Genomic DNA, 14,153 nt, shown 5'->3' on the forward strand with positions numbered 1-14,153 from the left:
TTCTAGAATTCTCTGGATGCTTGCCTTCTCCAACCATTGTTCAGCTTCGAAAAGTCAACGAATCTCAACAAGGTTAATAAGCAGACGCAAACATCATATCGAAAACATGAGCGACTCAAGACGAAGTAGACGACCAGACAGTCGCCAAATGTGGGACGAATCCGATAGACGCGATAGGCGTGGAGGTGGAGGACGTGATAGGGACAACGACCGTGATCGCAGAGGGTACAGGTCACGATCGCGTGAGCGCCGTGGATATAGAGATCGCTCAAGATCTCCTGACAGAAGAAACAATCACAGAGATGGAGATAGGAACCGTCCAAAGGATCGAGGTCCACGACACCATGATGACCGAGATAAGAGGGACGGGCGAAGAGACGACGGAGAGGATGCGCCGACAAGGCCGAGGAGGGACGATCGTCGCGATGATGATAGAGACCGAAGAGGTATGCGTTTCCGGTTTTACCACGAAGATACAAGACTAAAAGTTCATTCAGGTAAATCCCGTCGCTCTGCGTCGCCACAATCACGCAGCCCCTCCTCCAACGAAACAACCCTTCCCACACGTACTCGCCCTGAAGCCAAGCGTCCAGCACCTCACATGTCCTTTAACGTCGGCTCTCGTGCCAGCCGCTCGCCGCCACCACCCGTATCACACCCCGAACGTGAAGAGGAGACTGCTCGCTCGGAAGATGGCCAAGTCTCTGAGGTAGAAGACGAACCTATGGTAGCTGAGGACGACGGCATGGCTGCTATGCAGGCCATGATGGGCTTTGGCGGGTTCGGAACGACAAAGAACAAGAAGGTCTCAGGAAACAATGCTGGCGGAGTGCGGAAGGAGAAGAAGACAGAGTATCGCCAGTACATGAACCGAAACGGCGGTTTTAACAGACCTCTTAGTCCGTCTCGATAGGGAGTTCTATTTGGCTATTGTTTAAAATTCCTCTTGGGATTTTATGTTCGAAGTATAATTAATTTGGGCGGGCGTTTAGGTGATAGTAATACTACTACATTCATGATCAATTCTGTAGTGTACCACCGGACAAGATAGATATTCCCTTTAACCAGAACAGATATACTCGACAAGGCGGCTTATTGCGTAGGCATGTATTCTCAGTCTGTAAACCTGCCAAATTGTTGTCACTTTTGAGTCATGGCACGACCAAGTACCTACCTACCTATGCAAGCACCTTGACTCTATCAATAACAAGTAGCACTGTATATGGGGCCGACGGCTCAGTAGCAATTTTGGTTTCAAAAACAAATCAACAATCAAGACTTGTTTAAATGCTCTCTTTTACTGTGTGTGCTGGTGTAGACATTACGTATAGCGCGTTGACTACATGCAAACGCGGTATCTTCCTTCCATCTTTCTCCTAAACAGTTCCCAACACCATTGGTATGCATCGAATTACAAACACCGTCCGTCCATCTCATCCTCATGCCTTTTCTCCTTGCTCTTCCTCTACCGCACCATCACCTGCGGCATCTGCCTTGGGTGTTGGTACATCATCTTCTGTAGGCGCTTCAGCCTCATTGACGTGCTCTTTAGCTGCCTCTTCTTCTCCGCCCTTGGACTCTGGTCTAGGTTCTTCTTTCTGCTCCTCCGCATTCTCTTCCGACTGGTTTGTCGCTGTCCTATCCCTCCGCCGTCTCCTTAGCCTTCTTTCTTCCTCCGCTGTCTGCCGTCTCGCTTTGCGAAGTGTTTCCCTCCTCTCAGGATCATCGTCATCTGCGCCGTCACCACTGCGCATGCCTTGCAACAAAGCAGCCGCCCTATCTGCAAGATCATCCCCACCTGAGCGAGGTGATGACAGGCCAGGGCTGAGCACGTTTGAATCGTCTTCGCTTGGTGCCTCTGCAGCCTTGAGGCTCGCTTCTGTCTCTGTCTCTGGGATCTCGTCGATGTCCGGGATCTTTTGTCCAGAAGCAACACGCACCTGGTGACGATCCTTGAGTCGCGCTCGCCTTCTTCGGTCTCTCTGGTCCCGAGCTTGGGGCGCAGCTGCACGCAGTTTCTCCAAGAGGGAATCCATGGCACCAGTGTTGGAAGGGGATGTTGGTCCAGCTTCGGCGGCGTTGCTTGTAAGCTTGAGCTGCGCCGTGTGCTTTCGTTTCATCGATGCCTCGTTACGCCTCCTTGTCTCCTCGACCTGTACGTTCTTGTCGCGAGACTTCTTCCACTCGCCCACGAAAAGCGCCAACTTGGCGAAGAAATCTCGACGGGCTCCATCATCAGCAGGGTCCTCACCATAGAATACCATGATGTCCTTGTATGTTCTCATCATTTCTTCCAGGTACAACTCCATTTGTTCAGATTTCCGCCTAGCATCCTTCATGATGCGCTGAACGACTTGGCTGACTCGGTCCTGGGGATGGAACTTCTTGGGGTCACTCAGGTTGCCTGAATCCAGGGACATTTGAATGTTCCGAATATTATCGATGTACCTCTTTGCATCCGCCTGCAGTTGCTCGATATTAATCTTTTGCACAGTCATAACGCCGTTGATATCATCAGCAAAGGTCTCCCACTCGGGGTATTGATTTCGAACAATACGCTCCACGAGATCGGCCAGTGTTGACTCGTTCTTGTCGTCCTTTACCATGCCCAATCGTGCCAAGGAACTAAGCTTGAAACCACGTGCTTGCTTGTTCGCGTCGTTCATGTAATTACCGATATCCAAAATAAGACCAAGAACATTCATCAATGAAACGGAATCACGTAGCGACTCAGACACTGTAACAACCTGTCTGATCTTGTCGTTAATCTCTTCGTACTCTTGCTCGAAGCTTCTGGTGAGAGCAAGTGCTCTCATTCGACTCTTCCAGTAGTGGTGTAGCTCAAAGGCCGTGTAGAGGTAAAGCTGGTCTTGTCGGGTAAGCTCAGAGGGGTCGAGTTCACGGGTCTGGGATTTGGCTTCGGGGCCTGTCCAGTCCTTGCTGTATGGAGCCAGTTGCTTAGATGTGTTGTCAGGAATGTTGCACAAATCGTCCTTCTGCAAGAAATCCATCACGACGACGTTGTCAAGGATTTCCGAGTCACAGTGGATGATCGACTGAACGACCTTCTCAACAGAGTGTTGTGAAAACTTGGCAAAAGCGATTTCTGCATTTTGTTAGCACTAAGCTCCATATTACCCAAAAACCAATTGACTTACCATAAGCTTTACGGAGATCAGAAGAAATGATTTGCTTCTTGTCGTCCTTCTTAGAGGAGCCTCCCATGCCAATCTTCTTGATCTCCTTTGCCATGAACAGCTTCTCAACCTCGTCAAGAATACCTTTCTTGCTGAGCTCCTGATACTTCTCCTCTCGAGCTTCAGCAGAAGGGGTGTGTGCCGCCCAGTGACTGGTCTCAGGGGCATCTACCTTCTCCCAATGCAAAGCCTTGAGCTTCTTCTTGGGGCGGACAACAGGTAAACCAATGCCTGGGGTAGCCCCGAAAGCCGGTTGTCGCGACAAAAAGTGACCAGACATAGCACCAGGCATTGGAGGAGGTGGAGGAGGCGGCATACCTCCAGCACCAGGCATTGGGGGAGGTGGAGGAGGCGGAGGAGGTCCACCGGGAAGCATGCCTGGCAGGGGAGGAGGCGGCGGAGGTGGGGGAGGCCCTCCAGGGATTTGGCCGGGCATGGGGGGAGGCGGTGGTGGAGGAGGTGGTGGTGGGGCCCCGAGGATCTGACCAGGCATAGGTGGTGGTGGAGGCGGAGGCGGCGGAGGAGGGGGAGCAGCACCGGCAGCAGTGACCTCGATCTTTGGTGTTTCGCCATCGCCTGGAGGAGTGATGGGTGACGAAGTCTCCATACTGGGGTGTGAAGGACCGGTTGTGTCGTCCTCGGAGTCGCTACCATCATACTTCTTGACCTTGGAGCCGATCTCTCCGAGCAGACCAGCTTGTTGCTTAGCGTCAATCGTCGGTCGCTTCATTTCGACGATTCTGGGCTTCTCGTAGACAACGCCATCCTCGCCTTCGGTCTCATCATCCTCATCAATCACCTCGCCATCAGAACGTCTCTTAAGAGGCTTGCGAGGGATCTTCGTGTTCCGGTTAATGCTGCCCAATACACTGTTTGTGAAGTCTCGGGGAGGCGTTCCACCGCCAGGGGGTGTTCCGGGCCTGTCATCCATTTCTTCACGGAGAGCCCGAAGGCGATCTGAGGGTCCGACAGCATCTCCCCACACACGTCCCTCAAGCTTGTACTGGGTCTTTTGTCGCTCGATCTGCATCTGCAGCCGCTCCATGAGACGGTTGCGGTCCAGAATACCTTGCATGCGGGCAGGGTCCTCGGGAGGTGCAGTCTTGCTGGAAGCATTTGCACTCTTGATAGCTTTGGAAGCTGCAACATCCTGAGCATCTCGAAGCATCAGATACAGCTCTCTTGTCTCCAGCTCATATCGCTGTGCTTCCTTGGCTCGCATAGTTTGCATGCTATCCAACTCAGCCTTGAGTCCATCGGCCTGTCTCCTTTGGGCATCGATAAACCGTGCTTGCTCCTCCAATTGCCTCTGCAACTTGGCAACTAATCCATCGGCACCTAGCTCCAACTGAGCCTTCATCTCATCGCGCTCCGCCATGGCGGCCTCGGCGATCTGTCGTGATTCAAGCGCTTCATCCTGTGCCTGCCTGGCTTCTGAATCTGTATGCAGCTTGTCTAGCAGACTTTGGACCGTGAAATTGAGACTCTGCTTAAGATCCATGTTCGGCAATCGCCTATCCATAGCAACGTAGCTCAGCATTGAATCGACCAGCTGGAACATGCGTAGCCGCTCTTCGCCATCGTTGGCACGGATGAGCATAAGATGCTGCAGAGCTGAAATGAAGTAATCCTGTGTCTTGGTACCATGGAGACGCTGCTGAATAGCATCTGCGATTTGGACGGGATCAGTGAGATCCTTGACATCGCCCTCTACATCGTCCTTGATGCTGCTGTTTTCCCGTTCCAACATATCCTCATAGTCGATGGCCTCATTTGTTCGGAATCGCTCGATCTGCTTGTCCAGGAGTTCGTATTGGAACTCTTCCATCTTGGTCAAGATTCGCTTAATGCCACATGCTGTAAACTGAGCTCGAATGTGTATCCTCAACTCCAAGTCTCTCTCGGGCGAATCGATTATCATGTTGACGAGCATGAGGGTCGCGACGGCATATTCCATAAGCAAGTTCTCCATTCCAATACCACCAGTCCTCAATTCTTCACTTGCACCGACCAAACTTCCCATCTTACCCCTACCATCGATGGTAACCTCCACCAAGCGCATCCAAGCATCGAATCGCCCATTCTCTCCGGATGCGACTTTGACCTCATCGAGAGCCTGGATAACCTTCAAGTGGCCTTCGGCATTTTCTCCCCATGTACACAAGAAGGTGATAATTTCGCTGACAAGCTTTCGTGTGGTGAGTCGAGGAGAAATGAGCGAGCTGGCGAGTGCCACCATGACCTTCTGGTGGATTAAGGCATCATCGGCACCAAATTTGTTGTTCATCAAGGCCTTCACACACTTGATGATGTCGTACTCGCGGTCGAGGCCCCTATCGATGCGACCACTGTCTTGAGCAGGTCCCTGTGCCGTCTTGCGGTTGATCTTAAGCAGCAAGGTCATCAAGGCGACCTGTCCCTGACACTCGACAAATCTCTTCACCCAACCAATCTGCTGAGTCCTTAGATTTACCTCCAGACTTCCCATGCCCTTCGTGTCAAGTCGGTCCTCCATAACTCGTCGAACATACCATTCTGGGGTGCCTTCCTCGTCGGAATAAGTCGTGATATCGGGGGTCGCAGTATACTGGGTCGGTCGTGCTGTTTGTCGGCGCTTTTGTTCGCCCTGCCACTCGGTGAGTCGATCTTGATAGAGCAGCGTCCACTTCTTCTGGGCTGGGTAGGCCATCATCTGCCTCCTGGCCTGCTCAGGGAGGTTGTGCCATCCTCGCTTCTGCATCAGTTGAAGAAACATTTGTTCGACTACATTATCATCGTCGGGTTTCGGGAAGTAGAAACCACCCTGAGGATCGCTTTGTCCTGGAGGAGGTCCCGAGGGAAACTTGGTGAATCGGTGGGAATCACGGTTTGAGTACTGCGAAGCAGCATAAGAGCTTTGAGAAGATGCACTGGGCATTGCTGTGTTTGGTGAGCGAGATATCATAGTATGAACGTGGCGCGAATTACCTGACTGTATGCTCAAGTTGTCAGCTGAGCCTCGAGCAGTGGAAGACATCAACGAGTCGTATCGGGGGTTAGGAGCATTATTTGAGTGAGACGAACTGCCCCTGGCAGGGCCCCATTGCTGATATTGGGTCTGGCGTCCTGTCGAAGCCATGGTAACATTTGAATTGCCATAACCGAAACCAGCAGGCTGGCGCCCTGGAGAACGGGCCCCAGACTGGCCTGACCCGTCCCAGCTTGGATATTGGTGATAGTCTAGGCCATTTTGATTGAGGTGGTGTGGGAGAGGTTCTCGGCGCACTGGTATCTGCTCGCCCTTGGGTAGGTATTCTACAGGAACCGGAGAGCGTGACCCGCCCCCGATAGTATCGTATGGGATCGAAGTTATAACCCCGGCCATCTGGTTGATACCGCCGTCGGAGGACTCTGGGCGACCGTCAAACGAGATAGCAGACGACTCTCGCTTATGGCGCGAGGACCGAAAGCTCGCTGCATCGTCTGCGGGGTATCTCGGCTCTTCATTCAAGCGTTTATCTTTGTGCTTACTTCGCGAGAAGAGAGACCGGCCACCGGAGGACTGTCTGGTCTTGTCAGACATGGCGACTGCAAGGTCGTGTCCGCGACAGTCGTCGGAGCCGAGTATTTAGGTTGCGAATCGTATTTCGAAAGTAATGTCGGTTTCGAGCTGGCGTGTACAAGTAAAACAAAAAGGAGAAATCGAGGTTGAGGGCTCGCAATCGTCTACCAACGGTTACGAGTTGGAACACGTGAAGTTGGCGATGTGCTGGCCTTGGGCCGCTCGCTTCATTTGGGGCACAGTATTCGACGTTGAATGGAACGCTGGGAGGCTATTCGGGGTGCGGGAGGATCTCCAAATCGAAGCTGCGTGAGCGTTGTGGGCGGGCTTGAAACCTTGATTGCCGGGAGTTGCTTTTGACAGAAAGGAAATGTATGTAGATACTGCAGTGTAATGAACTGGAAGGGGGGTAAAGGTAAAAAAAAAAAAAGGCAAGGTAAACCCGTAAAAGACAAAGAAAAGGCCTAAGCTCGACCGGATGATGCCGCTGCTTAAAGGAGTGGTGCCAGAATGAAACGAATCGAACTGCAAACCGAATTAACTCAAGGTGGTGTGCATAAAGGAGCGTAGCGTAGCGTAGCGTAGCGTAGCAGTAAAGTAAAGTAAAGGTATTGGATCCGACCTAATCATCGTCAGTTGGGTGTCCAAAAGACGGGGATGATCTGGTTGGATTGGATCCTTTTCTCTATTGTCAGGGATCTTCTAGCTGCTCAAGCCAAACCGATGGTCACGGGCAAGACGAATGCGGATTGGCTCGAGTGTCTTTGGGGATGATGGATCCAGTATTGCTTAGCCGCCGCTTAGAGGTCGGGTAGGCACCTAAGGAAGCTAAGCTAGGAGCGATTTCAGCGCTGTGAGCGCCAAGGAGTACCTCTACTGGGTTAGTAGTGTACGGGCATCGAGAATCATCCATGGATCCTTATGGAATAGAGCACTCAGATACGCCCCAGAAGCCCTAACAAAATGTGGTCATGTTGAAACCTATCAATACGCCGTATACATTTGTTAGATGTCATGAGAATATTACGCATTAGACCAAGATTTACCACACAGTCTATCATTGGGCATCATAAGTGGATATGGTTCACCCAAGCTTCAATGATTTACACCCCTAAAAAGCGCTGTGACTGGGCGCTGGCCCGATCTCGTGGGATAGACGCTTTTTTAGCAACGACCCGTCGACAGGCGGGGAGCTTTTTGCTTCCAAGAATCAAGGGACCTATCAGGGGAAGTGGGCTTTCTAGATTAAAGACGCGTAGACACTGCCAGCCTACATTCACCAAAATATTTCAGAAGTCTCAAGCGTTATCAGAAGTAAAGAAGGATAGGTACAGATACGTGTCCACGGTAACTTGGCAGCTTCTAGGGAACTAAAACTGTTCATGTATAATCAATCACAATGGAAGTGCTGCAAGATCTTTGAGTTACAGTAAACCCTCGCACCAACATGCGGCACGTCACACTGCTGGAGTACTAACTATAAATCCTTACGGGTACCAAGTTGATGGTATGCTTGGAAATAGTTCATGCAACCAGCTAACTACTACATATCCAACTATAATTTTCATGTTACACTCGAGGTTATGAGGTGATATTAGCTGTTACACATTTGCCCGGTTGTCACGAAAGTGTCACTCTTTTAGCTGAAATTCCCACATTGTACATATGCATGTAATTCTTTCAACTGTCTCAACTATCCCTTGAACCGCGTGCAGCTCTTCTCCTTTGTCTCAGGGTCCGTCCGTATCCGTCCACTATTTCGAGACGAGACATATTAGTTAGTAGATCTCTCTTCTCCATCCTTGATTCTTAAGCGAGGTCGGTTGTCTCAGGGCCTCCATTTAACCCATTCCCTTTGCTTTCAACTGCCGACTATTGAACTTGAACTATTTGGGCATCATAAGCGTGAATCTACAAGCCATTGACTTTAACGAGAATAACGTACAACGTTTCAACCATCTCTGTAGGCTAATTACAACCAAGTTATTAGGGGCGAACATCTAAGTCCCAAATTTTGCATACGGGAAAAAATAGGTAATCAAAGATCAGGTCAAAAATAACACAAAATGACTATATTACTTTATCCGTTGAGCGAGTATATCTTGGTAAGTTTTGTGATACAGAGTAATACTAAGAGCCCATATCCATGACGGTGCAGGCCGAGGGAAAAGGCTGATAAAAGGTACTATTCTGTACCGTATCCGTTGGTAGATGTTACATGACCCGCTCAACTGAATGGCGTGCTATGGAAATTTACCGATCATGGATTAAAATGATATGTACAGATAGGTGGGTGATATGATGCTATGGAATTATCTTGATATCTTTAGCTAATATTCAATTGAAAATACCACTCAGTACTTTGTGCACTTTGGTCTCGAAACAATGAATTGGAAACATAAATCGGTAGTTAATCTCTGATAGATTCCAACGTCGTCGATATTGGCACTTTTACCCCCTTGCAAGTCTGAACCCTTCCGTTGGTCAACCCCTTTTAGCGGGATCTTCGGCGTCGTCACCTCCCACGGGGCCCCTTGTACTTGTGGCTTCAGCCACGTTTCTAGGGCAGCCTACAGCCTCTACTCTATTGTTAGTCAGGGCCATCCCGTCGCAACCTCAAGGCAACGTCGGATCTCAGACCTCATGGCATCCGCTGCACCATCGAAACTTACATTCTACGCTGAAACAAGCTCCAGTATCGTCCCCTTAAGTCCTTGAGAGATAGAACATGGGCGCGACAATGTCGGTCATCAAGGTACGCATTCATCATGACAACTTGAACAATATTCTTGGCATTCATGGCGGTATGATACTAACACCTGATCACAATTAGACGCTCATTGTTCCCGCCGTCATCTCGTTGCTTCTCTTCATTCTTCTAACATACGTTCTTATTCCGTTATGGCGTCGATATGCTCGCTACAGTCAATACCTTCCTCTCGACACGTTATCGTCCCATACGTCTTCCTTGCGCGAACGCATAACGGCCCGCGTCGCTGCGTGGCGCTCCAACCGCGATGTCACGTTCGCATCTGATGACGGCTTTGATGACGGACTGGATGGTGATGATGGAGAAGAGCTTGGAAATGTTGACGAGGCTACCTGGCGCCAGATGGAGGCAGATACCCGAGCGGCCCGGCCAGATAATGCCAGGCGGTTGAGTAGAGAGTAAGCGACCACAAAGAGAACATAACATTTGTCATGCCATAAGCATTGCTAACTAAGTACAGTCTCGAAGAGGGATTTAGGGACGATAGTGACGATGAACCAGACCGGCTAGCAAGGAACAACTTTAGATCATAATAAAACAAACCGTTTTGTTCTTTTTAGAGGTAGATGATTGCCCCCAAGAAAGCGCTGTCCATACTTGCTAGAAAACTTAACACCTACCTAAATAATGGTAGGTGACAGTTCTTTGACACTGTGATATCACAGCTTACCTACACGAGATGGGGTTTTTTATTCTCTTTTTTTCTTTGACGTACCTCAATAACGAATTAAGGCTGTCGAGGCTATCATACGTACTGTCGATGATAGATTTCACTATATCGACATATACTTTTGAAGTGGCGTAAAAGGACCAAATGTTCATGCAAAGCCGGCTGAAGTATCTATGGTCCGGGCCATGCGAGGAATCCGTTTGTCGTCCGCTTGAGGGGGCTCTCCGGATGGTAGTTATCAAGTTCCATCTCTCAAGGCCGAAGAAGAGGGGCCAACCATAATAGCATATCTCAAGGAGATTGAATTTGAGACGGCAAAGGTGATGGAGAGGTCCAGGTTTTGGACGTTTCCCTCAGTACTCGACAGGAACACCATATTGTGTAACTGCAAAGACATTGGCGCCCATCAGGGTACCAGCAAAGTTGGAAGAGACCAAATTATTAGGCCACTTTATTCTTCTTAGACTATACTTCTCAGGCTATTTGTTTTTGTAGCCCAAACCTAGCCTAACTGGCAAGTACATACCGCTTAAACCATGTCGCTGAAAAATGCATCCTCCTGATGTCCCCGGGCTTTCACCCCAGAATCCTTACGGGTGCTCTTCACTTTCGTCTTCACCCTCCACTCAACCCCCTCGCATGACGACATCTAGTAGGTCTTTGAAGGTGTGGAATTTGCTTTTGGCAAACCGCTTTTGATTAAACATGTAGTATCCAAGCCGGTTCTTCGGCCCCGTCATCCTCCAACGCAGGTCATAGTATTTGCGAATCAGTTTGGTCTTTTCCGTATCACACATTCGAGCGAAATGCTTGTCCGCAGTCTCTGCTGATTTCGTTGCTTTCGCAGTGTTGCAGAATTCGCAATCGAACGGCAGGTGGTTAAGACCAGTCTCCATATCCAAATGGACTCGCGCAGGTACCTGCAACTCTGGAATGGCAACGTGCTGGCACCTGTGTTGGATAGGTAGACAGCTTCCCATGGGGCATCGATAATTGTGATCCGCGGCTGTTCTCAAGAACTTCTTTAGGCATGATATCCCAAAGTGGTGGCCACAAGGAAGGAATGCTCGAGCTTCGGACTCCATCCACGCTGAAAGTTGACCAGATTGACTTGTATGGCAGTATGGTTTACCGCACATGACACAATGGTTGCCACCAAAGTAAAGCTGCGAGTACTTAACACTGGGGTGACGCACATTCCTGTCTATCCTATCTATCAGAGGTCTAGAGGACTCGCAGAGTTCGTCCATTCGCGATAGTGGTTCTCCCTTCGAATTGGTGCGAGCTTTTGCTCCTGCGGAAGAAGTTTGGACTATGGTCCGAGTCCTTTGAGGCGGCAGTTCGACCAGCTCAGGGGTCTCATCCGGTCGTTGCCGTCGAGAGAGTGAAAAAGAACGTGGTCCCATGGTGCAATTTTTAAATTGATGCTGCCCATGACGGCAAAAGAAGTAAAATGGTATAGATACGGATAGCTTGTGTTTGTCTATGCGTGTGTGTGTGTGTGTGTGTGTGTGTGTGTGTGATGTAGAGTAGAAGAAGTTGTTGTCTGCTGGTGTCAGGAGGACAATCACTATAGGCACCTACCTACCTTAGTAGATACTGAGACAGTCAAGTGCAAGCGGGCTAGAGAAGCAAGTTCAATATGGAATACGACACCTTCCTATCTGGAGGAGGCAAGTGCCTGGGAAGGCATCAGGGCATCAGAAATATTGGCTGCTGGAAACATAAGAGACGAGATTAATAGGTCAGCTTATGCTCCTTAGACTGTGGTTTTTAGACTACTTATTTTGTACCATAAGGCATAAGGCCAACGTTAGGTTATGTCACCCACTAGGAAGGTAAGTACTACCTACTTAGGTACCTCAAGTGAAAGACCCTGAAGCTGGCTCCGTCATCATAGGTAGGTTAGTAGGCAAAGCTTCGGTCTGCCAAAGCACAGATCTTCTTTCTTTGCCCCTCTCTCTTCTCTTTAGACCTTTCACTAAGTTTCAGATGGGCTCCGAAAACCAAGAGTTCAACCTTTCTATTCCTTCCTACACTCTGAACATGGAACCCTTTAGGAGCAAATAGCTCGGGCTGCGACTTGCTATCGATCGACAAGAACTGACATGAGTATATCAAGTGCCCCGGATGACACCTAACTAGGTAGGCATACATATGGCTTTCTAGTATCATGGAGTCTTGCAGCTTCTAGACTTGGTAGTCACTTTGACGAGTTGTTGCGGATCAGCGTGTAAGTCAGCGTGTAGAGTAAGACCAAAATGGATAGACAACTATGTATACAACATGAACTACCTAATATTTAAATCAACGGTTCTCAGAAAATTTGTACAGAATCACTAAGGTTAGCTATGTAGGTAAGGTGTTTTTGAAACAGAACGTAATGGTTAATACACCTCTTCCAGTGAACTTGAGCTGCCTATCTCATGCCCCACAAAATTTACGACTCTTAACCTCGACATCATCACTTCCTATCTAATACAACTATCTTAGTACCTTTCTCCTTCGTCATTAGACTACCGCGATTTCCTATCATAATGCGTTTTCGGACAGAATTAAAGAATATTCGCACATTTGCTAGTCAGTTCTCTTTCCTTACAAACACCCGTCTCTGCGTCATTCTTACTGTTTTTAATGACACTTCCTAACCGTGAATCTCTAGAGCTTGTAGCTGCACTTGGCTCTCTCGAGAAGATCGCCTGGTTGCGCCTCAGCGATGACACGGCGCGATTCACAGTCATCCCAGATATGGGATCCCAAGTTTGGGCGTATGCCTTTTCTTTCTTTTTTATGACTTCAAGACTGACAAACATCGAGCTCACTTGCTATGGATTTCATCTTCGACGGCTACCACATTCAATCCGCAGAGGCAGGCAACACCATTAACTTAGAGCTTCCTCTCCAGCCTCTGCAGCGCGCTCTCAAGTCAGCACTCAACAGCATGTCTGCTTCCTTGCGTCTCACAAAAAAGGATGGTTTGCCAGTTCTTTCCATGACAATCACAACTACCACGTCAGCTGCCAACCCGCCCGGAGCCGCGAAACCTTCAGGCACAGCTACTGGCGACGACCCATTTGATGACGATGAGATGTTTCAGCCCGAACATCTCGAAACTAATTTACGGCGAGAGCATGAAAAGATCATCACGCAAGATATACCCGTACGAGTTCTTCATCCGGAGACCGTTGAGACCATCATGCAGCCTCGAGTACGGGAACCAGATGTTCACATCCAACTACCACCGCTTCTTCAACTCAAGGCCATTTCAGATCGCTTTACTAAACTTGCCATGGCCTCCAATACTGGCTCAGTTAATAACAACAGCAAATCGCCCAAGCTTGAAATCAGCGCCAACATGCATGGCGGTCTGCGGCTGCGAATCGCTACTGAAACAACCGATATATGTAGCGTGTGGTCCAACCTCGAGAACCCAGAGCTGGATCCGGCACAACTCGACTGTCCCGTCGAAGAGCATCCAAGTACAAAATTCCGAGAAGACGGCCCCGAGCGCTGGGCGACAGTCCGTGTGGATGGCAAGGATTGGAGTCGTGTCCTGAGTGTCGGTCGTTTAGAAGGCCGGGTAATTGCTTGTTTTGCGGATGACCATGCTCTGATCCTTTACGTCTATGTACCCCAATACGACGATGCTACAGCCGACGACTCTGTCGTGACGGTGAGTCTATTCCTCTTCTTCTTTTTTTGCTGTCAAGCTATACTGGACCACGCTAACAAGTATCAGTATTATGTGCAGTCGTACAGTGTGTAAAACAAACACAGATGGAATCTCATCACAGCATCTCGGTGTTAAACTTCTCGAGTTAGGGAAATAATGATAGACACCTGCAAATCAAGGTTCAATATAAATGGCTCGTGTTGGCCAAGCACCCCATGCAACGCATTCTTTATCGTATTATCGTTCTGCATTGAAATCCATTCGAGTCATAATCATATCTCGATGGTAGTATCGTTGCTTCT

General features: G+C 49.2%; 5 protein-coding genes across 5 annotated transcripts; 3 read left to right on the forward strand and 2 right to left on the reverse strand.

Annotated features, from left to right (window-relative positions):
• Positions 1–106: 106 nt before the first annotated feature.
• EDB82DRAFT_529482 (uncharacterized protein) lies at positions 107–913 on the forward strand (the record flags this gene model as incomplete). Its single annotated transcript, XM_025737871.1, has 2 exons — positions 107–446; positions 498–913. 2 exons carry the CDS (start codon positions 107–109, stop codon positions 911–913), a joined length of 756 nt encoding a protein of 251 aa, XP_025592688.1.
• A 263-nt stretch (positions 914–1,176) lies between these two features.
• On the reverse strand, positions 1,177–7,017 carry EDB82DRAFT_311006 (uncharacterized protein). Its single transcript, XM_065607452.1, has 3 exons — positions 6,165–7,017; positions 3,159–6,116; positions 1,177–3,106 (listed from the first exon to the last, which is right to left on the reverse strand). Exons 1-3 carry the CDS (start codon positions 6,757–6,759, stop codon positions 1,440–1,442), a joined length of 5,220 nt encoding a protein of 1,739 aa, XP_065463320.1. The 5' UTR covers positions 6,760–7,017; the 3' UTR covers positions 1,177–1,439.
• A 2,449-nt stretch (positions 7,018–9,466) lies between these two features.
• On the forward strand, positions 9,467–10,041 carry EDB82DRAFT_480116 (uncharacterized protein; the record flags this gene model as incomplete). The annotated part of the gene is made up of 3 exons (XM_025737874.1): positions 9,467–9,493; positions 9,572–9,906; positions 9,969–10,041. The coding sequence occupies 3 exons, from the start codon at positions 9,467–9,469 to the stop codon at positions 10,039–10,041; spliced, it is 435 nt and encodes a 144-aa protein (XP_025592691.1).
• A 582-nt stretch (positions 10,042–10,623) lies between these two features.
• EDB82DRAFT_513825 (uncharacterized protein) lies at positions 10,624–11,698 on the reverse strand. The gene has a single exon (XM_025737875.2). It carries the CDS (start codon positions 11,582–11,584, stop codon positions 10,805–10,807), a length of 780 nt encoding a protein of 259 aa, XP_025592692.1. The 5' UTR covers positions 11,585–11,698; the 3' UTR covers positions 10,624–10,804.
• A 929-nt stretch (positions 11,699–12,627) lies between these two features.
• EDB82DRAFT_513828 (checkpoint protein Hus1/Mec3) lies at positions 12,628–14,067 on the forward strand. Its single transcript, XM_025737878.2, has 4 exons — positions 12,628–12,758; positions 12,841–12,946; positions 12,996–13,851; positions 13,918–14,067. The coding sequence occupies exons 1-4, from the start codon at positions 12,716–12,718 to the stop codon at positions 13,942–13,944; spliced, it is 1,032 nt and encodes a 343-aa protein (XP_025592694.1). The 5' UTR covers positions 12,628–12,715; the 3' UTR covers positions 13,945–14,067.
• Positions 14,068–14,153: the final 86 nt, after the last annotated feature.

This window comes from Fusarium venenatum (genome assembly GCF_020744135.1).
Source record: "Fusarium venenatum strain MPI-CAGE-CH-0201 chromosome Unknown EDB82scaffold_4, whole genome shotgun sequence".
Taxonomy (NCBI): Eukaryota; Fungi; Ascomycota; class Sordariomycetes; order Hypocreales; family Nectriaceae; genus Fusarium; species Fusarium venenatum.